Source organism: Dysidea avara, chromosome 8, assembly GCF_963678975.1.
Source record: "Dysidea avara chromosome 8, odDysAvar1.4, whole genome shotgun sequence".
Taxonomy (NCBI): Eukaryota; Metazoa; Porifera; class Demospongiae; order Dictyoceratida; family Dysideidae; genus Dysidea; species Dysidea avara.
The window spans coordinates 21,331,937-21,357,916 of NC_089279.1; the positions used below are offsets into that span (position 1 = coordinate 21,331,937).

The window sequence follows — 25,980 nt, forward strand, 5'->3', positions numbered from 1 at the left end:
AGTAAAATCTGAATTTTGAAGGTTTTAATTTCGAAGAATGCATATTTCGAAGTACAGGTGGATTTCGAGCAAATAGAAATTCATGTCACAAATTACAAATATACGTATAGTCTATGTGTGCTTGTCTTACTGACGATATCAAGGATGGAATAATCCCCACTTTTGCACACTGGAAAGAAGACTGAGTTATAATATGAGTGGAGCAATTACAGTAGTTAGCAGCCACTCAGTGACAAGGCAATCGTTGGCTAGATCAAGCAGATGGCATGGATTCCCAACAATGGCCATTCTGGATAGTTTACTGGCTATTGATGCCTGAGTAATGATACTGTTCAACTGTTATTAATAATACTGAGCTTAAACTTGTAAAGAATATACGAGTGAATACACGTTGTTCGATCACGTGAAAGCACTATATTTTTACTTGTGGGAATATATTTTCAAAGAACAACAGGACTTGGGAATTTATTTTCGAAGAGAAGGGCCTCTTCGAAACATCCGAAAACAAAAACCCTTCAAAAATAACCAGCTATATGGTAGTATGCTAAAAATTATTAATTTAAAAATGAAGTAAGGATTCAAATGATAAAATTAGTGTTGTTCCAGTATCAGCTAGTTATTACAGTTCTAGTTCCAGTTTTGGAACCATAATCTTTAAAATTACAGTTCCAGTTCTAGTTCTGGAGCCAAAACCTTTAGAATTACAGCTCCAGTTCTGGAACCATAACCTTTAGAATTGCAGTTCTAGTTCCAGTTCAGGAACCATGACGTTTAGAATTACTCTTCAATTTCTATAACAACACTTCTTTTAACTTAAGTATTACCAAAAGCCCATGAATTATGGACACTCACCATTAAGTTATATATGCTGCTAGTTTTGCCAGGTTTAATTGTTTCATGTATGCAGTTAACTATAACACTGACACTATATAGGGTGGTACTAAAAGACCTGTAGCTAATTATCAAACACTGAACAATGTGACTGAGCCAACATTGCATTTGGCATTCTCTTCTAATAGCATAGCCAATCAATTGTTTCAAGCAGTGTTTTAGCACACTGATGCATACATGGTTGTAATACATACAGCATTTATGAACTTATACACTACATTGTGTGCTTTTGTCAGCAGATAAATTCTGGTCTTGTAAGAGCATAAAATCTCATTGGCAAAAGCTGCATGGTTACGACCAGTTCCAGTATTAGTTCCAGTACTTGATAAATTTTCTTTATAGTTCTAGTCTAGTTCCAGTTTTGAGGAAAGCAAAATTATAGTTCTAGTTCCAGTTTTAAGGAAAGCAAAACTATTGTTCCAGTTCCAGTTCTAGAAATGGAATAAAAATGGCTGGAACTGGAATTAGTTTAGTTCCAGTACTGAGAACTGGAACAACACTAGATAAAACCCAGTGAAACAAGAGATAAAAGATGGTATTATAGCATAGCTCTGTGAGAAAATCCCAACGTTGGCATGCTATAACAGTTATTTTATTCAATGCCAAAGTAGGGATTTTACCATCGTTTATCTCTTGTTTCACTATTTTTTATCACGTGAATCCCTACTCCATTTTTAAATTAATAAATTTAAAATTTAAGTTTTTTTAGTTCTTTTATTATACAGCTTTACACGTGTGATTATTCCAATAGGGTGACTGCTGTATTAGAGTATCCCAAGTCAATATCACGTCTACCAAGGGTGTGGTATTTTCACTGTGCTATCATTATAAATACAGCTAGAACAATAAGGGGGTGAGGTCACTGTGTTTGAGTAAGTAGAGGTGTGGTCTCCATACTTGATCATTATTAGTCAACCTAGATTGTTAATGGGCGTGGTCTCAAAAATTACAGGTATCTAGTGGGTGTCAGTGTTGGGGTTACATGTGACTTATGTGTAATACTATTAATTTTTGTGGTAACTAAGTAATATAACAAAATACGCTATAAAAACTAGTAATATAACTCAAGTTACTTTACTTACAAATGTAACACGTTACCTAAGTAATGAAGTTACTGTAACGAATCTAATTTTAAGTAATCTTATTACTATGAGTAATGAAGTTACCAATCTCATTGCTAATCCACTGAGTAATGTCTAGCCACAACGAAGTAACGAAGCCAACCTCAAATAACGAATGAAGCTTATTGGACAGTTTCTTTCTCTTGAATACAATTATAACCAAGATTGCAACAACGCAATCATGTCACATGGTAGTTGCACACGTGGCAGCTTAAGGTTGTGGACATAAAGTAATATAATATGTACTATTATTATAGTTACTTTATTATATGGGTAATATGTAACTGTAACTAAATAGTTTTAGGTGCAAGTAATAGTAATATGTAATTGGCTATTTATAAAAAGTATTCGCCCCAACACTGCTGGGTGTCCAGTACCTTTTATAGTAGCATTAGCGCTTTAAAATAACTTTGTGGTGTCTAAATATGCTGCTCAAGGAAGTGTTGATACAGAAAATTAATGCCTCAATATGGTTTTGTAAAATGAAGATGATGACCGGCTTGATTGAAGACAAAAGAACAGACAAAGCACAGAGGGCACAGAGGACAAACAAGGAAACCATATCAAGACATTAATCTTCTATCAACCCATTCCTTACAAGATGTTTTTAGATGTCCAAAACTATTTGAAGCACTTATGCTACTGTATTAAAAAGGAAGCATATAGTACCACTTATAACAGTCATTCACTACAGAAAATAGAGCATGATGACCATGTCCAAAAAAGCTACACTTTCAATGATTGGCTTGTAAAAATTGGAGCACAATGACCAAACCTCTTAATTATCTAGCTAATAAAGAATGGTCCATTGAGAGAGGTACGACAGTAAAGCAAGTGGTTGCTATACTCTAACTTTAACAGCAACAAGCCACAGTGTTTATGCTCATTCGTAGGTACAGCAACATATATTACAGACAAGTAACTAACTGCATTGTAGGAATGTGAACACCAACAGTTTTAATTTTTTTCTTCTGGCTTGGGTCTAGTTCATCAGGTTTCAGTGTAATTAAACGAATTTCACCCCCTCCATCTTCGGCTGTTTGATATATTAGCTGAAAATAAACTTTTATTAAACATAGGTACATAAATTATTCAAATAATCAACACCTGTCGATGGGCTTGAATAGAACAATTATGTTGAATGTCTAATCTACAAAACTCAGAAACTTCGCTGATCATAGTTTCCACTAGAACTTCACCAAGATTGGAAGTATTTGTGTAATACCTATTTTCTTGTTTTATCAAATAACCATCAGCAACAAGTCTATCTAATTCAACAACATCAAGATGAGGATCTGCAAGTAATCCACCTCCTACACATGCTAAAGTAAAATGTCATGAGATACGCTGATACAGTGGTACCTGTATTATATATAAATGCTGGGAAAGTCTCCAAAAATACACATCTTCTTTCCATGTACCTGCATAAACATAAACAAGACCATTGACACTGTAGGGGAACTAACTTGACAAATAGCCTCTGTAACATTTTGTTTTCCTTGACATGGACAGGCATGTACTTCTTAAGCAGCGGCTCACATTCTTCAGGTCTGATAAATTCTCCAGCAAAGCTAATACGTACTGAAAAAAATATTGATCAAGTTTAAGATAATGGATCGTACAATATTTACATGCATATGTTGTGTAGTCTGGAAAATACTCGTCAGTTGTAAATTTTTGTGAGTGCTTAGGCCAGCAAAAATATATTACAAGCTCGAAAAAGTATTTTACATAACATAATTTAACTGCAAACTTTATACTGCAAATGTGACATGTGCATTTGTAAGGTTACAATTGTTGCTGATTGCTTGTCCTGGAAAGTTTGTTGTGGACAAGATGATATCTATCAAGACACTCAGTAGTGAGTAGCATGCCTAAAACCCTCAAATATAATCAGTGAAACCACTACTATGAGTTGTCTACATGTAGCAACAGTCTCACAATCCTCACTACTATTCACATAATCTTTACGATAATCAACATCTTAACCTATACAAGCTTCAGCTCTATAATAGGGGTAAAGGATTTATACCAATGCATTTGCCTAATATCATACAGGTACTGTATATTAGGGATCATGGAGGTTAGCACTCATATACTGACCAGAAATCAGCCTCACAATACTTTCATTGTGCCTTGGCAGTATTGGTTTGGTAGAATCAAGCCTAAAGTGTTTTCAGAGTGGCTAAAAATGCTTGCTTTGGAATTGTAATAATTTTTATTTAACAGAACTTTCTACTGACTAACTGACAGACTGCCTGCCTACTTGTTGCCTAGACATGTGTACTCAATATTGTTAGTGCTAAGGCTATGGCCTTTATTTTTCACTGTTAGATGTCACTTCAGCCCGACAGGTGCTTTTCGGCATACCACAGTACACACAGTGTACGCATCATGGACTTACCTTTATCCTCTTTTGTGTGCGATTTTCTATTCCCTGACAGCGCAAGGTGTTGATTTGCAGTAACAGATCATGACTTCCTTCCTATAGCTGACTAGAACAGGAATTGTTTCTGTAACAACTGGATTGATTGTATAGGCGTTTCTCGTACTGTCCTTTGCTTGTAATGCCGTATAATGGGTGGAACACAAAAGGTAATGGCCACTCCACTTTTCAATAATTGATAGTTGGGGTACACACTCAGATGTGAAATTAATTCTATGATGTGTCCTGCCACCATTCATTAATTTAATGCGGTATGTGTGGGTAATTATGTGACAAAATAAGGAAATAAACAAGAGTGTAAGTAATTTTAAGTCTGATTAGGGATCATGGAAATAAAAAGTAGTGAGCAAAGGAGGTTGCCTATTTCTGCAGATATACTAGTGGATATTCAATTCCAAATTCAGTCATGGGTATAGACTGAAGTATAGAGATTAAATATCTAATTAATAGCTTGTGTAGATAGGTACAGAATTGGAAGTATGAACATGGATGCATGCTGCTTTTATAATTGTACATATGTGTAATCATTGTGATGCTCGGTATGGACAGATAATAGATGTGTGTAAAAATATTGTGTCAGTATATGTACGCAAGTGTATATGCAATAGTTATACCACAGCTGCAAAGGATTTTACACCCAAAAGTCTGAGGGCCACATACCAGAGGGCAAAGGGTGTATATATCAGCAAAACCAACACAGTCATGGTATAAGTGATATACATCAACCTAGGCGTACTCACCTGATAGATGAAAGAACTAATGAACACTCACCCTGTTTTTTTTTAATACTGTACATCAGTATGTGATGATCAATAGTGGTTTTAATTGTGTGGGCTAGTAGCCTTCAGAAGGTTATTCATGTCATTATGCTTCTACAAATAACGCCAGAAAAATTGTGAATGTGGGATCTAGCATTTAATTTTACTAAATTAAGACTACTACCTTTGCTATTGTGATAGTAAGAAGTTAATTCATTAAGTTAAGTACTTAGGACTACAAGTTACTCACCTATTTAAATTTAGTTGTGCTCCTTGTGTTGCTCCATGGTTTGCTCCATGGTCTGCTCAATGGTTGACACGTGGTGGGTTGAAATACGCATCTACCAGCGTTGAAACCGGGTCGGGTCATCCGGGTCATCCGGGTCAACCGGGTCACATTTTCTCCGGGTCATCCGGGTCTGACCCGGTTTACAAATTATCCGGGTCTGACCCGGATTGGATCACGTGAGAAACGAAATTGATCGTTTGACGGCGTGGAACCTATAAACGCTAGTCGCATAGCTCTTTCGTGAGCCACGCCCACTTATGGCGTTACAAACATACGCTCAGCCACGCCCATTCATTAATAAGTACAGTCTGTAGCATGAAACTGTGTCCGTTTCTGTCTGCAAGTTTACGTGGGGCCACGCCCACTAATCGATTAATGTATGAGTTGTATATAGTCTAGGTCTAGTCTTGCAGCAGGATAAGTACTTTTGTGAGCCACACCCATTTTAATATATTGGGAAATTGCAATACTAAGTATGTACGAAGCCACACTCAATTGCTGTCTGTAAACTCACAGTAGCTACGTGGAACCAAACCCACTGACTGATTTTAAATTATAAACTTACCGGCTTAGTTATCACATAACTACTCGTTTACTCAACACGAATCGAACGCTCAAAACGTAGTCTCGCCGCCTGAGTCGCTCGAGAATACCCGAAACATAGCTCTTATCGCGCGCCTCGGTTTAATTTAATCCGGGTCAATCCGGGTCAATCCGGGTCACATCCAGGTCTGACCCGGATTGCTATCCGGGTCAGTGGGTCATCCGGGTCAGCAGTAGTGACCCGGTTTCAACGCTGGCATCTACGCATTGTCCAAATGATTATTTTACAGTTAGAATATAGTTTAGTAACTATCAACTAGATGAAACTTTGTTAACTACACTGAGCTTAGCCTAACCTGTAAACTAAAACCCTCATTTTAATGTTCCGTGTAACAAATCAAAGCATATCATATCTTTGAACTGGTTGGGAATCAAAGCCATGAGCAAACAACGTTCCCACAATATTGCCTGGGAAATATACAAATTGTGCCTTTGAATGCCAACTTTAAAGTGGCATATAACCATATATACCACTTTAGCATAGGTGTTGAAAGGCACCGCTTGGGGTTTAACTGGTACATTCACCAGGCAATATCTAGATATCACCAGGGTAATGTCTTGGGAATGCAGTTTGCTGCTGGTTTTGATGCTCAAAGATACAAAATGCTTTGAATCGTTTTATTGAGCAACACGGAGCGTTTTTAGTTTACACATTAGGCGAGGCTCAGTGTAATTGCTAAGTTTAGAATATTTGACAGTAACTAAACTATATTCTAAGACGGATGATCAGTAAAACGATTGCTTGGGTGATGCATATTTCTAACCACCGTGCAGAAAAAAACTTACTGTCACAATAGCGAAGGTTTAATGTAGCATTAAAAAACCATAGTTCCTTTATACCCCAAAAACCAATCCAACAATCAAAAGTTCCTGGTGTGTGTTGAAACATAATGACATAGGAATGATGCTCTGAGATCTATTTGCCCATGCTATTGAAACCACAATCAATCATTAGACGCTAGTGTATACAACAAATGGGGTGAATGTTCTGTAGTTCTTTCACCTATCAGGTGAGTGTGCCCTGAGTGATATAGACCCTTTGCAGGACAGTTGCTGCCATAGCAACATCCACCATCTTGGAGTACAACCCGTTTTTGCAACCCTGATAGCGTTGGTTTCTATAAGAGTAAAACAGTACCAGGAAGTAGAGCTGCTTCTTCTGCATTCTATGACAAAGGTTGACCAGGTTAAACTTACGCTCTCTCCTTCGCTATCAGGGTTGCAAAACGGGTTGTACTCCAAGATGGTGGATGTTGCTATGGCAGCAGTTCACCTGCAAAGGGTCTTGTATCACTTTCGTACAATGAAACCACCTAACTTCAAAGCAAATTTCAGGGTACATGCCTTATAAATCCTGGCTGCCTTGGTACATTTAAGTTAAACCATGGCTGGCTACACTATATTTTAAATGTACCACGGCCTTGATTTGTGAGCAGTACTGCTAATTTCTTTATATAAAAGCTCAAGCCGAAATCGATTGTGGGAATTTATCATTGGTCGCATGATGAAAGCCATGCATCCGATTTTGCATCCTACAGCACTCAGGTGGAAGCAATTTGTCACCCGTGCCATCCTAGAAGTTGAGAAACATTGGTTTAAGGTGTGAATAGTATATTCACAAGCGGTTTGCCGCATTTTTGAATATGGACCATGTCCACTTTTCGAGTAATATGAGATAACCACTCTACAGTGAAGCTTGTTTAATAAAAGTTGTAAACAGTCTGTAAAACAATGTAGCGGCTTTAAAATACTTGTAAAATTGTTTGAACTTTTCCGTGATATCCTTAGGACTCGCCCATTCGTGGTAACAAATGTAGTCATAATGTTAGTTTCTTCCGGCCCCTTAATCAAATTGTACAAGTTGGTCTATATAATAAATTCAGTGGTCGGTCTCGTATTGGTTTGGGTGATTAATCGCCCGTGGGCTCTTAGCTTGCAATTGGCATGGTATACATCAGTTGTATCACATGCCCTCATGATTTACCTGATATTTGGGTGTACATATCAGGCAAATCACTTGGGCTCATGATACAACTATTACATACCACAACTACGTCAGGATTTTACTGATATTATACACCCTTGGGGTTCGGGTGTACATATCAGCAAAATCCCTCGCAGCCATGGTATAACTATTACTTACACATAAGCATGATACAAGTTTTCTTTGTTGTTGTAATTATCAAATTTGTTGTACATGTGTGGTTGAGAAGCCATAATAAATAAATGGTAAGGTTGTGTATACATGGGCGTTCATTAAAACCCGGAACGGACCGGACCAGACCAGAATTTTATTATTGAGGAGCGCATATCCAACTAACATAAATTTAGGTGCGCTTGAAAGGGATACAGGACATGGAGTCTGCTCTTCATTTGTACGTTTGTACTGAGAGCACAATTCTCCACTGGCCGCCAGAGTGACTGATGGTGATTTCGAAACAAATACAGTCATATATATACATGTTTGTGAAGTGAAAATGTAGTGTTTTACACGGACTCGATACTCTCACTGTAGCTAACAATAGCGGCGAGATACAAGCTAGCTAAGACTGGTCATAGACAATATACCTGGACTGATCTACATACCGTACGCGAACGCAAGAAAAAATTGACTAATCAAACTGATTCGTCAAATTCGTAAATGTTTTTCTTACATCTAAATTTCCTTGCGTACGGTAGCTATGTAGATCAGTCTAGGTATATTAACTGTGTTAGCTAGCTTGTATCTCGCCACCATTGTTAGCTACGATGAGAGTATTGAGTCCGTGTAATGCACTACATTTACACTTCACAAACGTGTAGACTATATATTGTACGACTATATATTTGCTTCGAAATCACCATCAATCACTCTGGCGACCAGTGGAGAATCGTGCCCTCAGTGCAAATGAAGAGCAGAGTCCACGTCCTGTATCCCTTGCAAGCGCACCTAAATTTATTTTAGTTGGATACGTGCTCCTCAACAATAAAATTCTGGTCTGTTCCGGTCCAGTCCGTTCCGGGTTTTAACGAACGCTGTATACATGTGTTGATCATCAACATTGCAACTATACAGATTAATAGGTAATGCAGGCCCACAGGTTATTGAAAGCTGTGAGTGGTAAAATGTGTTACAATGTTGGTCAGTGTATGACTAAAAATTGATGAAAGCCCCCAAAATGTCTAATAGACTCAAAAGTTAGGTTTACCTATGATACTTTATCCCCTCTACTACATGGTAGCAAGAGTTAATAATATAGAGAGGAGAGTGTCTAACGCCGTATAGTCCTGTAACAGATGATTGCGCAGAAGTTAAATGGCTTCTTTTCCGCGTAACGACAGACTGGCTAGTATATTTTCGCATTTAACCACAAAGGCTATCCCAGACACAAGGGCGTGCGTTCAACTCGATGTTCAAGTTCACCACGAAGAGCATCGCTCTGTTGCGTAAAGAAGTGTGGCTGTTAACCTCGAAGATAACTCTGGGGGAGAGCGTCTGAGAAACCAATAAACACTGAACCAAAGGCGGAGTATCGCTTCGAATTTTCACTGCGTCGCCATGTTACCCTACCTTTGAGCATTCTTCAATTGAAGGAGCACTGTTCCCTGTACATACAGCTCAGTCTTTAGTTCAGTCTTCGAATATTCTCAAGGATTCATCACGGTGCGGCTAAACTAATAGCGGTAAGGAAATGAACAAATACTAGAATCCTGTACGTTACACGGAAAGGAAGCCGTTTAACTTCTGCGCAATCATCTATTACAGGCCTATACAGCGTTAGATACTCTCCTCTCTTATTATTAACTCTTGATGGTAGTAGGAAGACATAAGGTAATTAAGTGTGGTTGGTTTGGATCACCTACTTGTGGTGTTTCTGCAGTGACCAGGGCACATTGTCTTCTGTCCTCTCCTACGTGGTAGTAGGAAGGCTCAAGGGAGATATAAAACTTGGTGCAGAGCGGTAATCCATTCCTCTGTAGAAGTAACGTGACAGTTCAGTCGAGGTTCAATTAGACACTCTGAGTTAGTCTGTTTTTGGTATAAATGAAGTATAAACCCCCCCCCAAAAATATCCATAAGCATTATGTTCCTTTCCTGGTGAGTAGGCAGTTTACGCCTACATACTCGCTTGATTCAATAGGCCTTGCTGTGCCTGGAACCTCCTGTACACCTACTAAACAATCCTCCAGAATCTACCCTGTGTCCAGGCACAATGGTAGAGGAGGGATAAAGCAAGGAGTGATATTAAAGGGAAATAAGCACACTCAAAAAGGTAGCTGCAGACTGGCTGTTAGTGCTGTACACCGGTGTCCAATTAACCGGTGTCCAATTAACCGGTGTCCAATGAACCTCGACTGAACTGTCACGTTACTTCTACAGAGGAATGGATTACTGCTCTGCACCAAGTTTTATATCTCCCTTGAGCCTTCCTACTACCACGTAGGAGAGGACAGAAGACAATGTGCCCTGGTCACTGCAGAAACACCACAAGTAGGTGATCCAAACCAACCACACTTAATTACCTTATGTCTTCCTACTACCATGTAGTAGAAGGGATAAAGTATTATAGGTAAACCTAACTTTTGAGTCGGTGTCCAGTTAACCAGTTAACCGGTGTCCAGTTAACCAGTTAACCGGTGTCCAGTTAACCAGTTAACCGGTGTCCAATTAACCAGTGTCCAATTAACCAGTGTCCAAATAACCAGTGTCCAATTAACTGGTGTCCAATTAACCCGTGTCCAATTAACTGGTGTCCAATTAACCGGTTATTAACTGGTTATTAACCAGTTATTAACCAGTGTTGTCTAGGTCAGCCAATAACTGGTGAAGAAACCTTTAAACTGGTTATTGCCCACCCACTTGGTAAACCATAAATTACCTCTGCTGATAAGTGTTAACATCATAACATAACCTCAAAGAATGTGTAAATATGTGATTGTAATAACTGTTATTGCTAGACAAGATGTTGATGGTCACTTTGGTACCACCCTAAACCTTCCAGCAGGCTTGTTGACTCACATAATGTCTGCCAATATACAAACAAACCAATTAACCGGTTATTGCCAATTATTGGCAATTATTGGTAGGCAATTAACCAGTGATAAAATTTCGTAGGTGTACAGCACTACTGGCTGTGAGTATGCACCTGGTTAAAGATTGGTTTAAAAGATTTGGCATCAAAAGAAATGGCTACTATGATATTAACAACTATACATTTTAATAATGTGATTGATACAGCCACTTCATGGTTGTCACCCTTGGTATCTTTAAATCTAGCAATTTTTGAAGGCCACATAATTATGTATTTTCTTATAGATGGGTTTTTTTGGCTTAGATATACATATATATTACATGTACGGTGAGGAAATATCTCTTACCATTATTACGACACATCTTGTTTATTCCTTTAAATTTACCCCGATTTTCATATGCACGTAGATATTTACAAAGCAATTTCACAGTACCATCAATATCATAGCCCCTAACAAAAATAGAATTTAGCATAATTTGAATTAATTATGAGCACTAATTGCATTACCAAATATTCTTACAAAGTGTGCATTGTTAGTGCTTATTTACATGTGTGTAAAATATAGTGGTCAGCAATATGCACTATTATGCAGTTGTTGTATGTTTATATATCATTATCACCTATAATACTGAAAACTTGTTATAAAATACCAGTACAGGCTTTTTAAAACCCAATGTTAGGAGTATAATTTGTTTATGATTAGCATTGCCTAGAAAACATACTATAAAGTTAATTGGTTACTAGGGATCTACAAAAAGCTTGTTGGTTGTTTTACAGTACAAGCATCTGCAAACTATATTCTTTGGTTTTGGAATGCATACCACATTATATTACAGAAGTATGGGACCAAGTAGTACTCAAAATATAGGCATACCTCAATAATTTCTCACTTAGTTCATCACCGAGCACTGGTGCATTATTATAATAATGGTTAACAATCTGCACTTGATATTCAACTGTGATATTTAGAGATTTCACCAAGAGTATATAATAGAAACCAAGAGTGTCGAATGGTGTATTATACTCCCTCACCCTCCACCCATTTGTGAGGATGTATGATGCCATGATGCATCAACACTTGTGAAAAAACTATCCACAATAGTGGGAAGAATTACCTCGTCCACTAGATACTTTTAAAGGTCATGAATAACTATATCTTGAATGAAAATTTCTATACATAGCTGTCAGGGATGGTGAGTTATATCATATACAATGCCTTCTGTGAATCAGCAATGTGCCCATATGGGTGATTTTCCATTATTCAATCTAAAAATATATACAATACCTTGAGTTTTCAATCAAGACAGTCTTTCCAAATAGCCTTAATACAGGTATTCTGTTTAAAAACTCAGTTAAGCTACTTTCTGCTTTACGATAATCTGATATCTCCTGAGTAACATGAAGCCAAGATGGAACCTACAGATGAAAATCATAACAAAAACCTAGAAACTAAACATGATTCAATAAGTTAGTACTGTATATTAGATCATGGAGGTTTAGGTTTTTATGGCCAAACATAATACCATCTTAGTGCCTTGGCATGCAGTATTGGTTATAGTCGGTTTACGTTCTCCTGAGCCCTCTTCTTGTTAATACCTCTTGTTACATGGGCCAGGTGCCCAAACATTTGGTAGCGCTGTGAAACCATTTAAATACAGGCAAAAACAAGTGAGTTATGAGGCTTTAAAAATATCCCACTATGGACGATTCAGGTGTGCAAACATGTTTACAACATGAAAACATGCTTGTTCCAGTACAAAACTATTGGAAGTGAACACAGGTTCACTTCTTCGATATTACTGTATTTGGCGGGGACTCAGGTGGGACTCAGGTGAACACGTACTGACTATAGGTATAACCAAGATCAAAAGTGACTTCAGTACAACCCTAAATGCCTCCAGTAGATTGTAATGAAATTTTTTTTTTAATTATTCAATGAAATTTTCGAACAACTGCTTGCCTGCCTGATAAGTATAACTCGATGATGGATAAGGCTATGGGCTTGATTTTTTTACTGTTTGACATTGCTTCATCCTGAGATGTACCTTTTGGCGTACCGCAGTACGTACGTACAATGCACACATCATGGCCTTACCTTTGTCCTCCTTTGTGTCCCATTTCCTTTTGCTGGCAGCTGTAGATGCCGATTTGTGGTAGCACAATGCATGGCTTCCCTATGTTTGTAAATGGAAATCATCCATATTTTCTGTGGAGACTGGATTGACTGCAAAGGCTGAAAGGCTCTTCATGTGTAACGGGCTGAAAGTATATGTCAAAGCGAAGCATATTCAGGGCTGACTAATGTAAACTTTGTTATTCAACCAAGTATTAAAGATAATACGAAATGCGGTTAAAATTATGTATTAAATGTAATTTATTGCAACGCAATAAATTGAAGTTAACATGCCTTGGTGTGGGCGTAGAATGGATACAGTGCAAATCTACGTACCATACCATAGTAAATGAAGCCAGCATCCTTCAGTGATAAACTAGCCTTTCGAGTAAAGTAATTAAATTCAGCAACACAGAATCCTTGAGTTGACTGTAAGGTCCATTAGAGAGGCATTGTATATTAGCAGTGCTAGCACCACAAACTGAAGCGAATACTTTTGTTTCAGGTAAAAGTTGAACCAATCTTGTAGGATACATGAAACGTAATGACGTCATAATGATTCATTGTAATAAACTGGTTTGACAGGTTTGAGATCACGAGATCGTGCCATAGTGCATGGTGTGTTGGTGGACAGAAAAACTTTTTCCCTCCCTCCCACCCAAAACCATGCATTAAGTATGTGCCAGTGCATATGTTGATGTGTGTGCTTTGCATGGTTGTCCACATAATGTATGTATAAATAAAATTAAAAATTGAACCTTTGTATGCATAACTTAGTTACATTGTTTCCTTGGTTGTTGTGCATCCAATTACTGATATTGAACTTAGATACACTTATATAGTTAAACGGCAACTGAGGACCAAGGGCAGGTGGATGAAGTGCTAATTATCTGTGCATGGCCAAACCAAATCAATTACACTAAATTTAACTTATATGATTATTCATTGGTTGCTGCTATCACGTTGTGTTGCTATGCATATACGCTGCGTTGCTGCAATCTTGTACTAATTGGAACACATATTTGCTTTGTGGTCAACTGTAAATCCAGTTATGCCATATCCACAATGCTTGTCTGCGTGGCTTGTGCAAAAGTTATTACACCCTACTCCAACAATTTCCTCAGTTGCCCTTTCCCCAAACTACTTGTGTATAGATATCTGTATGAATGTTATTTGTGTTCTGTGCTGTTATGTATATTTATGGCAATGTTATGTGGTAGATATTTGCATGAGTGTTTGTTTGTTTGGTGTTGTTGCGTAAACTTTATGGCTTTGTCGAAAATGTTATTGTGGTTAGAACTAGGAAAAGTAGGCAATAGAGCTAGGTGCGGTGGAAGGGTGGTGTGTATAGCTAGGAAAACATTATATAGTCATGTCTATTTTGTATGCACACATACTAAATACATGGTAAGTGGTGATTGCACCCCGGGGGTGTGCACTGCTCGAATATGCTGAGTGCACACTGCCCCGGGGTGTTTCCGCACCAATCAGCGTATTAATAACGAATGAATAAATAAATAAGGAAGTGGTTACTGAACCAAAAGGTTTTATTTTCGCGTCTAGTAGTTTTCCCGAGCATTCGACTTTAGGGGACGCATCTAGTAGTTTCCTCGAGCACTCAACTTTAGGGGATGCGAAAAGTAGCATTAGCGTTAGGATTAGGCTCGGATTCAGGTTTGGTTCTTCTTCACCTTTAGGTTATGTTCTTCTTACTGTATTATAATGACTACTACGTGAGTAGCATTTATAAGGTAGAAAAGTAGGAGCAGTGGGTAGCTAGCAGCAATAGCACAGTGGTTAGCCCACTGCCTACAGTTCCAGTAGCCCAGGGTTCAAGCCCAGGTTGAGTTTTGTGGTGTTTTGCTGTTTTTTTCTGTTTAGTGACCCTTTTTGTCTAAGTTTTACTGTCGGTTCAATAGCGAGTCCAGCTTATTGAACCTACTTTCGGTTCAGTAACCACTGCCAATAAATAAATAAATAAATGGTTGAGAAAACTACGAGGCCTAGAGACCAACCACATAATAAGTATGCCTGTTCATGCTGATGACTTGACCGTACGTGTAATTCTATATAATGCCCAGCACCATGCCCTTTCTTAATTACAGATTGCACAAAGGAGAAGATTAGTATACATCCATGGAGTGATTGCAGGAGAGCCAGAGGCCACCTTATGTGTAAACAACAAGATTACAAGTATGTTTGAATGTTTGTAACTGTGTACGCTGGGATACCAGGTGATGCGCTCGTGAACATGCAACCAGCTGATGCGCTCGCAAACAACCAGCTGATGCACTCGTGAACAACAAGGTAATCAGTGTTTCAATGTAATACTTGTATTGCACATCTTCATCCTTCACCTGGCTTGCTAGTAGCTGGAATTATTTTCCACCTGACTTAGCTACTACTCTACTGTGAGTCTGCTAGAAGATGCATATACAACAATGTGTAACTATCTCCTGTACGTTGTGTATGGCTGTATGCATAATATTATAGACTGTGATCACTGTGCCAACTAATGCCATTGCCATACCGCTGATATACTGGCACATCACCAGAGGCCTCTAGTTACAACAGAGTCTATAGACACGTCATACCTACAATATATAAACTTTTTTGTGTAAGTTGTGTTTTAGTATTGTGGTTTTCTGATGTCAGTTAAACTCCCTTGCCTGTGTACGTATGCACATGTATCATTTCCACCGGCACACACACACTGCTCTGAGTGCTGGCTATGGCATTGTTTATACTTGCCCAATGGGTAGGTTGCAACGTTGGTGTATGTACTTGGTTGTATGTGACCCGATCCTAGAATAATAATAATAATAGAACTAGAATAATTATACAACCAAGTACTAAGAATATTACAAAATGCGGTTAAAATTACGTCATTAATAATGAATTAAATAATTAAATAAATAAATAATGTTTGAGGAAACTACAAGGCCTATATATACTAAGGCTTCGCACTCACCGGGAATAGAATCCATGTTGTATGAAGAGACAATCATATAATGGGTGGGTGTTAACGTGGAGGTGATAGAAATGTATAATGATTCTATTTAACGCCGATCAAAACAGTTAACATGTGACACCCATTCTAGACAAGCGAACTACTGTTCATTTGTGTTTGAAAGTGGGTGACAGTGACTATTTCGATTGGAAGATGAGTGGTAACTACTCCTGCTCAATAAACAACATGATTGGAAGTTGCTACTAATCGCTGGAGATTAGTTTGTGTTGGTTACAACACTTCGATAGTCTTGTTTCTTTAGTCTCACGTAACTAGGCTACCTTCACTCGTGTATGGGATGGGAGAAAGCCTCACCTGGCAGGCCATTGTGCAAAGAAGGTGCAGTTTCCAGCTGGTAAGTTCGTGTGATGATGCATAGTTCTCCACCTGAAGCCTCACATCTCCATGGTTGGATATCACTGATTGTAATTGCATACTAATACATCCCTTATGTATATGTGACAGTCAATTCCTCTAGAATTGTATTACTGTGCATCTTTTCTACCTACACACACTGTGTTGGCTATGCACTGTTTGTCCATGCCCCATTAACGATCTCTACTCGAACTTAAACTTCCTAATTTTTGCTTATACTTGTTTGAGTAGGGAGCATTGAAATGAAAAACACTAAAACAATTGAAGGTTGTCTACACCTGCAGCTGTACACAATTAATTTCCACTTCAATCATTTATAACCTCTTTGCACAAAAAAATTAGCTTTCCTGGGAATGAATTACATCATTTCCTAGATTTTCAGAAATTCAAATGTCACAAGTGTGATATTCCTTTTTGAATGAGATGTAAATGGAATAATATAATGCATTAATTTTTATTTCAGCAATTAAAACACAGGAGTGAGCCACATATTCCACTCAGGATATGGCATGAATTATGACAAATTTCTTTAAAAATTGTAGATCACTTACATTTAAAATTTGTTAAAGAAGTATCATGGAAACAAGTTTTTGTGTAGAGTGAGATGTAGGGATTGAATATCAACTACGTAGTACAGCTACAGGTGTAAATGACCTCCTTGTTTCATTACATATTATATTTCAAACATAAATTTTTACTTGTAATTTATGACTGGTGAAGCAGCACTGAAGAAAAGAATAAAGAATGGTACCAGACATATTATAAAATTAATTGTGTGACTGAACATGCTCCCTGACTATCATTTAATGAAAAGCAAAGTGCTTTACAGATAGTTCTCGTGATATGATAGCCAGCACTGTAGCCATGATGAGTCATCCATGAATCACACCCACATACATGGTAATAGAGAAAGGCATATGACACAAATAAGGATAACGGTAAGCTCATGATGTATGCATTGTAGCTGTTGTGGTTGGTAAAATAGCACATCTTGGGCCTATGCGATGTTAAACAGCAAATAAATCAAGCCCATAGCCTTTACTATAGTCAAGTTATGCTTGGCTGAAGACACCAGTTAGTCAGGCAGTTATCCATAGAAACTTGTTGGGAGTAGCTGGTTGCTCTAAAGGAATGTTTGGGTTTGATAATGCCTAACCAACACTGCCAAGTAGTTATGAAACCTAGTTTTGGTGATATTTTGGGTGGGAATGCCCAAACCTTCATGATCCCTACTATACAGTACTATTGTAGTACATGATACATTTTATAGTAGAAAAGAAAGTTAAACACTTAATTTGTGGAAATTTACTGACCCTAATAGAGCACACAAAACAAACGTACAGACAGTTAGATATACATTTAATTAGTGTGCCTATATGCATGCCCTATCTATCAATCCACCATAATTTCTTATACTTGCACTGTGTCACACAATGCTATGATTAGGAAGTGTGTGCAATCTGAGCATGTATGCAGTCTTAATCATTGCATGTCAATCCCTGTCAAAGGGAAAGAATTGGCAAAATGATACCTCAATATAAATGTTCCATTTGTAGCCTCCAGGCAGTCTAAATGCCATTCCTGTTTGTACATCCTCAACATGTTCATAAATCAGTAACTTGAAAAAGAACCAAGCAATGCTGTCCATGAATTTCCGATACTTCTGAAGTTCATCTTGATGTTTAATGTCATCATGATTTGCATTTTCCTACAGTTGTTACCATGTGAGCTAAGTAATATACAACCTGATGAATAAAATAATGTGGGAAATGGTAATCTGTGTGAAATTCATACATTCAATGATATAGTAAAAACCACTTCCAACAAATTGTACAATAATTACACATACGTATACTGTACTAATCCTTTAGTTTGTTTACTACTTGGTTTCTTCTAAAAAAGTAAAATGCCAGCTACATATGTTGAAATAGTCTCACCGCCTTCTATAATCTTCCTGACATAAAATGAAATACATTATATTACATTGCTGCCCTTATTGTACTACCTTTGCCATAGTAATTTTCAGTACCGATTAAACATTAAAGTGGATTAAAATAAAGCTCCCAAATGAAGTCGTTCTTTCCCAGTACTACGTCATGTGATGGGGTGCAGTTTATGCTCACACAGTTTTCATAGCCCAGTCATATACAAGCAGTTTTAGATTAGGCTACCACGTGACATCAGTACTGCTCACTCATGCACAACATCACCTACCATGCTACATGTGTGTTCATTTGCAGCTAATTTCCATGTGAGGTCATCATCATAATTTATGGCAAGCCTGTTTGTGTATGTTCTGTGACACCACCTCCATTGTCAGTCAGCACAACATACAGCAAATTCTCATATTCACAGTTGCATATGGAAGGCCACTTCCTGCTAATTGTGGCCATCCCCAAGGTGTGAAGGTTATAGGCATCTTTATGCTGGTCTATATGCTGTTTTCTTGCACACATAGCATTAACAGAACTAGGCTGATAATAACAAACTACATAATTATATAGGACTTGGGGTGTTTTGTGGATGCTTTATAAATCACACATATAGAGACACATACGTACATATAGACATACATAAGCGCTTTTCTAGAAAACATATTAGGTGCTGTATCTACAGCCCAAAGCCACCCATGAAGCATATACCTGTTTAAAATGACTAATTAATAAAAACAAAACAGCCAACAAATACAAATAGCATAAGCAAAATTTATTTTGTTATGTGCTTAGTAAACGTAACTTACAGAAAGTGGAATTATGGTGAAATTAAAGTAAACTGCACAATTTACAACTTGTGTTAAACTTCTCAATTTCATAATGGTATCCAATGTAGAGAAAGATTCATTCACAGCAATAACAACATGGTGCTCAGTTTCAGCGATTTGTTTCCTGATATAATGAGTTTTTCCATCACCTGCACATTTATAGAGTCAATGTAAAAACAATTGTAATGGTCTACATTTAATATACAGTAGGCATAAAAAATTCCCATTCCATTGTGTTGCATGGCATTTCACTGCTATTTTGATGGCATTCCACTCAAGTTCAAGTGACATTCTGTCACCATTCTACCGTCATTTCGATGCCAATCCACTGCCGTTTTAAAGACATTTCACTGCCATTTTGTTAGCTGTTTCTATATTGTACTGTTCTGATAACCATTCTGGTAATATCATTTAATCCAAAACAGCCAAGATGTAAAAAAAAGAGTGCCACCCTCAACTTCGGCACAAAATTCACATGAATTATCGTTATTAAAATTTTTAGCATTAACCTACCATCACAGCCATTTCTTGGCCGCCACCTTGGATTTCACATCTTTTTTCACCATAGCTTTTTTCAGGACAGCACTATTTTTTTACAGCTTGGCTGTTTTGGATTAGATTTCACTTCTTTTTGTATTTGTATACTATGGCTGGCTTTGGGGCTTTTTTAACCAATCTTTTTTTCTTTACCACAGAAAGAAGAAAAGATGAAGCAGATGTTAAATACTTTAAATATTTCTAATTATATCATTAAATGTACATATAATACATATATTTATTACAGAACTCTCTACATGGTGGTTTCTTTGTAACTGAACACTCTACAAGGTGACTTCTTCTAGCTGATCTCTCTACAGGGTGAATTGTTTGTAGCTGAAGTATCTACAAGGTAACTTCTTCTAGCTGATCTCTCTACAGGGTGATTTGTTTGTAGCTGAACTATCTATAAGGTAACTTCTTCTAGCTGATCTTTCTACAGGGTGATTTGTTTGTAGCTGAACTCTGTACAGGTGATTTGTTTGTAGCTGAGCTCTTTACAGAATGGTTTGAACTCTCTACAAGGTAACTTCTTCTAGCTGATCTCTCTACAGGGTGATTTGTTTGTAGCTGAACTATCTATAAGGTAACTTCTTCTAGCTGATCTCTCTACAGGGTGATTTGTTTGTAGCTAAACTATCTATAAGGAACTTCTTCTAGCTGATCTCTCTACAGGGTGATTTGTTTCTAGCTGAATTCTGTACAGGTGATTTATTTGCAGCTGAGCTCTATACAGAATGGTTTCTTTGTAACTGAACTCTCTACAAGGTAACTTCTTCAAGATGATCTCTCTACAGGGTGATTTGTTTGTAGCTGAACTCTCTACAGGGTGATTTGTTTGCAGCTGAACTCTCTACAAGGTAACTTCTTCTAGTTGATGTCTCTACAGGATCACTTGTTTGTAGTTGAACTCTCTACATGATGGTTTCTTTGTAGCTGAACTCGCTAGCTTCTTCTAGCTGATGTCTCTACAGGGTCACTTGTTTGTAGATGAACTCTCTACATGATGATTTCTTTATAGCTGAACTCTCTACAAGTTAACTTCTTCTAGCTGATGTCTCTACAGGGTCACTAGTTTGTAGCTGAACTCCCTACATGGTGGTTTCTTTGTAACTGAACTCTCTACAAGGTGACTTCTTCTAACTTATCTTTCTACAGGTTGATTTGTTTGTAACTGAACTCTCTATAACATAACTTCTTCTAGCTGATCTCTGTACAGGGTGAATTGTTTGTAGCTGAACTCTCTATAAGGTAACTTCTTCTAGCTGATCTCTCTACAGGGTGAATTGTTTGTAGCTGAACTCTCTACAGGGTGATTTGTTTGTAGCTGATCTCTATACAGGTTACTTGTTTCTAGCTGATCTCTTGAATTCTCTTCAGGGTGACTGCTCTATTAGAGTATCTTGATCTTGCACTTGCTTGGATTTTGTGTTATAACTCTGTGGCTTTAAGTCTGATTCTTCTACACCATTGAAGAGCCTTTCTAAGATGATTACTCCATCTGTACAACGATTTTTAAAGCAATACCCCTAGCGGTTTTTCTGGTAGGCCTGGAAAGTTGTCGTTTTTTTAATAGCTAATCTTGATTGCATAATTGTTATACACTGTTGGTTTTTTCATTGTATCCTCTTGGTTTTTAGCTCAATTTCTTTCAAACCATAAAAGGTTTGAGGTTCAATAGTTAACCTATTCACCCACCGACTTTCAGCTTCTTCCCATAAGCAGTTTACCCTGCAGGCATGACAACATATTGGTATTATTTTTCATGAATAATCGCTAATAACTCTTTGCCTGTTTATCGTATTCCAGCCAAAGTTGGTACCACGATGCGCCTTTATACCCCCTTCTGTGTGCCACATTTCAAGGCAAAATCGGACATAGCGTTTGCGTTTTATAGCAGTTTTCGTAAGTGTGCAAAAGTAGGAAGAAAAATAAGAAAAAATGAAGAAACTAAGCCAATTTTTGAAGTCGCACATCTCGGGAACACTTGAAGTGATTTCGCTAAAATTTGGTATGTGGAGTACTGAAGTTGGTGGGCATGTCCACAGCAAAAATCGTCTTGTTTCATCAAGGCAGCACAGAGCTACGGAGGTGCGAAAATTATGTTTTTGTTCTTCCTGTCAATAGACTCATGGGTGTTGCGCACCGGCTTCTTGGGCCACACGACACACTATCGTGTGACTTGATTTTAGTAAACCTGAAACTGGACTGCTATATGTGACCAGATTTTACAAAACCATTCTAAATTGCACATCAGGAAAAATCAAACTAACACCACCAGTGGATAGCTACTCTATCGTACTACTAGTTTGGACCCTCAGTACTACTCAATCTACTCGAGGCTGGTTTTTAACAGACATCTTTTCTGGGTGGTATGGAGTGCTCGAATGGCAGTTTCAGGCCTTGTGAAGGGCCTGGCTTGGCAAGAATCAGTAGTTTACTGGTGGATGACCTGATAATGTTGGCCAAACAATTTTGCTGTTGATGTTGCTCCATGTCAGCCACTAAGAAGCCAGCACAGCCCTATAATCTCGTATCTGGACTTCATTCATGGTCTTCCTCTGTTTTGAAGTCTATCTCTTGCCCACCCTGCCACCCCCTACCCTCTACCCCTTTGTGAGCACTCATGATACTACTTTGCTCGTCAAACTGTTCAGATTTTCTATCTCAAATGGCTCTACAAGCAGCTACAAGTACTGGAAGTGGGCTGAAAGGCAATAGATTGATGTGCAAATTTCATACACGTGTTTGCAATCCTTGGCAAGTTATGCTGACTTGAATTCTTAAAAATCGTTTATCTCGAAACTTCTAATGTGCGATTTGGAATGTTTTCCCAAAATCCGGTCACATATATGCAAAGGAGTAAGATAGCTCACTGTGCCTTCCCTCTCTGTATGAAACTATGAGTATACAGGTTAATTAATTACTGATGCTGATGAAACTCTTATAAGCTAACAAAACAGGAAGTCTGTAGGTAGAGTACACATCAAATTATTAATACAACTATTAACAATGTTTAACCAGGATAACTGTTGGTGTACTATTGCTTCTTTTGCAGGGTGAGAGCTAACTTAGGGAGTAGATAAGAAGGTGTAGCAACTAAGACTTGGCTTCCATTTTTGAAAACTAACTTGTTGCTCGCTCTTTTCCACTACCCAGACTGAAGACTTATGGTGGTTGCAGCTGTTCCTCATGTGATCAATTGTTTTAGGCCAAGGCTATTGACACCAATTGCAGTGTCATCTAAAGCTATCCCCAACCCCTGACCACCATCCATGCTCTAGTCCACCACGCTAACCAATCAATTACCAGGACCAGCTACTGACTTTTCTTCTTTTCTACCTTATAAATGTGAGTCGAAAAGAATGCTATATTTAAGAAGACCAGCAAAGAAGAAACCAAGGCTGAACCACCCCTATCCCAACCCAACCCTAACACTGAAGTTTGCCTGTTACGCATAATGATGCCTTTCACTTTCTGTATGAAGGTAAGATTTTGGTGAGTTCAAGGCGAGCAGGCTTTGCGGGGATGGTCACTTTACTCCTTCAAACCTAGCTTGTCTCAAACTCACCAAAAACTTACTTTCATACAAATAGTGTGTTTGATGCTTGACTTGCTTGGTCAGTGTTGATAGGTTTTAGTGGTGCTTACTGACACAGACGATCAGTGTCAATAGCTTTTGGTGATGCTTATTAACACCAATGGTCAGTGTCAATAGCTGCTATGATTATTTAATTAAACTGGTTGTACTAGTTATTAACTAAACCCTTGAGGCATTACACTTGTGCAGTACACCATGACAAATAACCCTGCTGCTTTTCTGCTACTACTGCTAGTGTTACTGCTGCAACAAGTCTTAATTATTAATTACTGATACTACATGCAATTGCTAGCTTCCTCCTTACATTCCTGGTGACTGACTCATGAAGATATCTTTCTTGGGCATAGACTTGTGAAGTGGAATAAGAACAGATATTAAATTTACATTGATAACAGCTAAATTGCATTTTTGCACAGAACAAATATAATGAAGCAAAAACTGCTACACACTGTACAGTATAGCTGCCCGTAACAGGCAGGTGTTTCACTGCCATTTTGATGATGTTCAGGTGTCATTCAAGCAGCGTTCTGCCACCATCCCTGACATTTGGACACCAATCCCTGCCATTGCAACGGAACATAATGTTGGTGAAACTGGAACGTTTTATGCCTACTGTAGCTAAGTGTGACAATACTGATAGTTATAGCTACGTACAGTACTGCTTGTTGATTTTCTGTGGATTGATAATATATGGAAATCACATGATTAGCACCTGAATTGTGACAATTGATGAACTTCATAATAAGGGATTTTTAACTATTGCTTCTATCAGCCTGAATTCTACAATATTTGTGGTGGCGGATGTCTAAAGTAATGTCTCCAAGTTTTAAAAGATAACATGTATAAGTCATAATATATGACATTTTAAAGTTTGTAGTTTTCCCCATCATTATCATTGTTCAACTACTCCTCTAGGGACTTGCTGGGAGACAACAAGTTAGCCCTGGCACAGGGAGTCAGAAAGTTGAACCTGAAAACTATGCTGAATTCAGAAAAAAATCCTAGACCAGGTGGTGACTTGGATTTGCAGTCTAGTCAATCAATCAAGACTGGTCTTCAGTCAATTCACCAAGCATTGGATTGTTCACCGACCAATCAGGAGTGTAAGGGGTGTACACCGTTGTGACAGGTTAGTTTTACCTTACTGATGAAGCACTGTTGCAATAGCAGTTCACTACAGCACAAGAGAAACCACTAATTCAGAACATAATCTATGTGTGGAGGCAACAGTTGCCCCTTCTGGGCAATCACATAGTTAATGTACAGTACAGCTCACAGGTAACGTCGCATGTACACACATGACGCGCGTGACGTGCGCTCGAGTGAACCGTGTGGATGCAGCAAGGCTACAGTAATGCCCCACGATAGCTAACTTTACTCGAGAGCGTCACGCAAGACCAGATAACAGGTCTCACCTATGGTCTTGGGAGGCGGCACTGGCTCAGTTCCGCCAGCTGTAAAGTCTCCTATTGCAATGCCTGTGTTGCAGCTACTGAATACTTGGTAACTTAGCTACTGACTTGACCTTGACTCTGTCACGGACTACAGTCAGTGTTGTAGCTAGCAGTATAGCTCCCGTAAACCTAGATGGATTGGTTGCCAAGTAATGCCACAGAACCCCAGTTAGTGCATTTTTCTAATTCGTATTTTCTTTATCTAGATAGTTAAAGGAATGGTCAACCGAAGTTTCAACTCTAGAAGCCAAGAAATTTCGAAGTTACAGTGCTACAAAGGGCCTACGAAGTGCTAACAGCAAAAAATCGATTTGTACAGTGACAATAAACTACAGACGTTTAATAATATGATCATAACATATGAATGCAGTCCTCTACCAAGATGCAACTTGCACCCTTGAATTCTCCATCAACAAGCAAATCCATTGCTGGGTAAGTTTTGTCTTCCAGGCCTTTCCTACGTACACGGGGGACCGGTGAAGGCAAACAAACGTGAGAAAAGGCGATAGCTTGTCTAACGCAAGGCAGACTAATGCTGATATCTTCTGTCTCCTTGAGAGTACTGACACGAAACAAAGATTTTGGAACTCCTCTTGCTTTTGGGATCACGATGCTGCCAAGGTTTTTGGTGTTATCACTTTCTTTCATTGTGAAACAAGCGCTTTAGAATTTACGGGTTTTTTTTCGTTTTCATAAATATTCCACCATTGCGTTCTGCGGGCCCGGGGCGTGCGTTTATTGCATTCTACTGTATAATTAGCTAGCTAGGCTTGCACGAACATAATTATGGGACCGATCACAAATGTTTATGTGATCTAAGTGTTGTATGAAGTTACTAAACTCAGTAGCAAGTGTTCTCATGTGTGGCAAGTTTCTTGCACGGCTAGTGCATATCCACGCGATATTCCACAAGTATTGTACAGTACATTGCAAAAGAATGATCCCGCGAGAAGATGCAAGCATTACTCGCATGTGTATACTCACGACGTTACCTTTGAGCTGTACTGTA

At 38.3% G+C, this 25,980-nt stretch overlaps 1 protein-coding gene across 1 annotated transcript in view; it reads right to left on the reverse strand.

Annotated features, from left to right (window-relative positions):
• The window catches only part of LOC136264649 (uncharacterized), a 222,858-nt gene that overhangs the window by 110,761 nt on the left and 86,117 nt on the right, over positions 1–25,980 (reverse strand). The window contains exons 27-34 of the mRNA XM_066059426.1: positions 19,359–19,528; positions 18,150–18,326; positions 12,406–12,536; positions 11,467–11,570; positions 3,479–3,593; positions 3,375–3,433; positions 3,120–3,325; positions 2,940–3,064 (exon numbers count right to left, since the gene is read on the reverse strand). Of these exons, the coding sequence (XP_065915498.1) occupies positions 2,940–3,064; positions 3,120–3,325; positions 3,375–3,433; positions 3,479–3,593; positions 11,467–11,570; positions 12,406–12,536; positions 18,150–18,326; positions 19,359–19,528 (1,087 nt within the window). The remainder of the gene's footprint in view (positions 1–2,939; positions 3,065–3,119; positions 3,326–3,374; positions 3,434–3,478; positions 3,594–11,466; positions 11,571–12,405; positions 12,537–18,149; positions 18,327–19,358; positions 19,529–25,980) is intronic.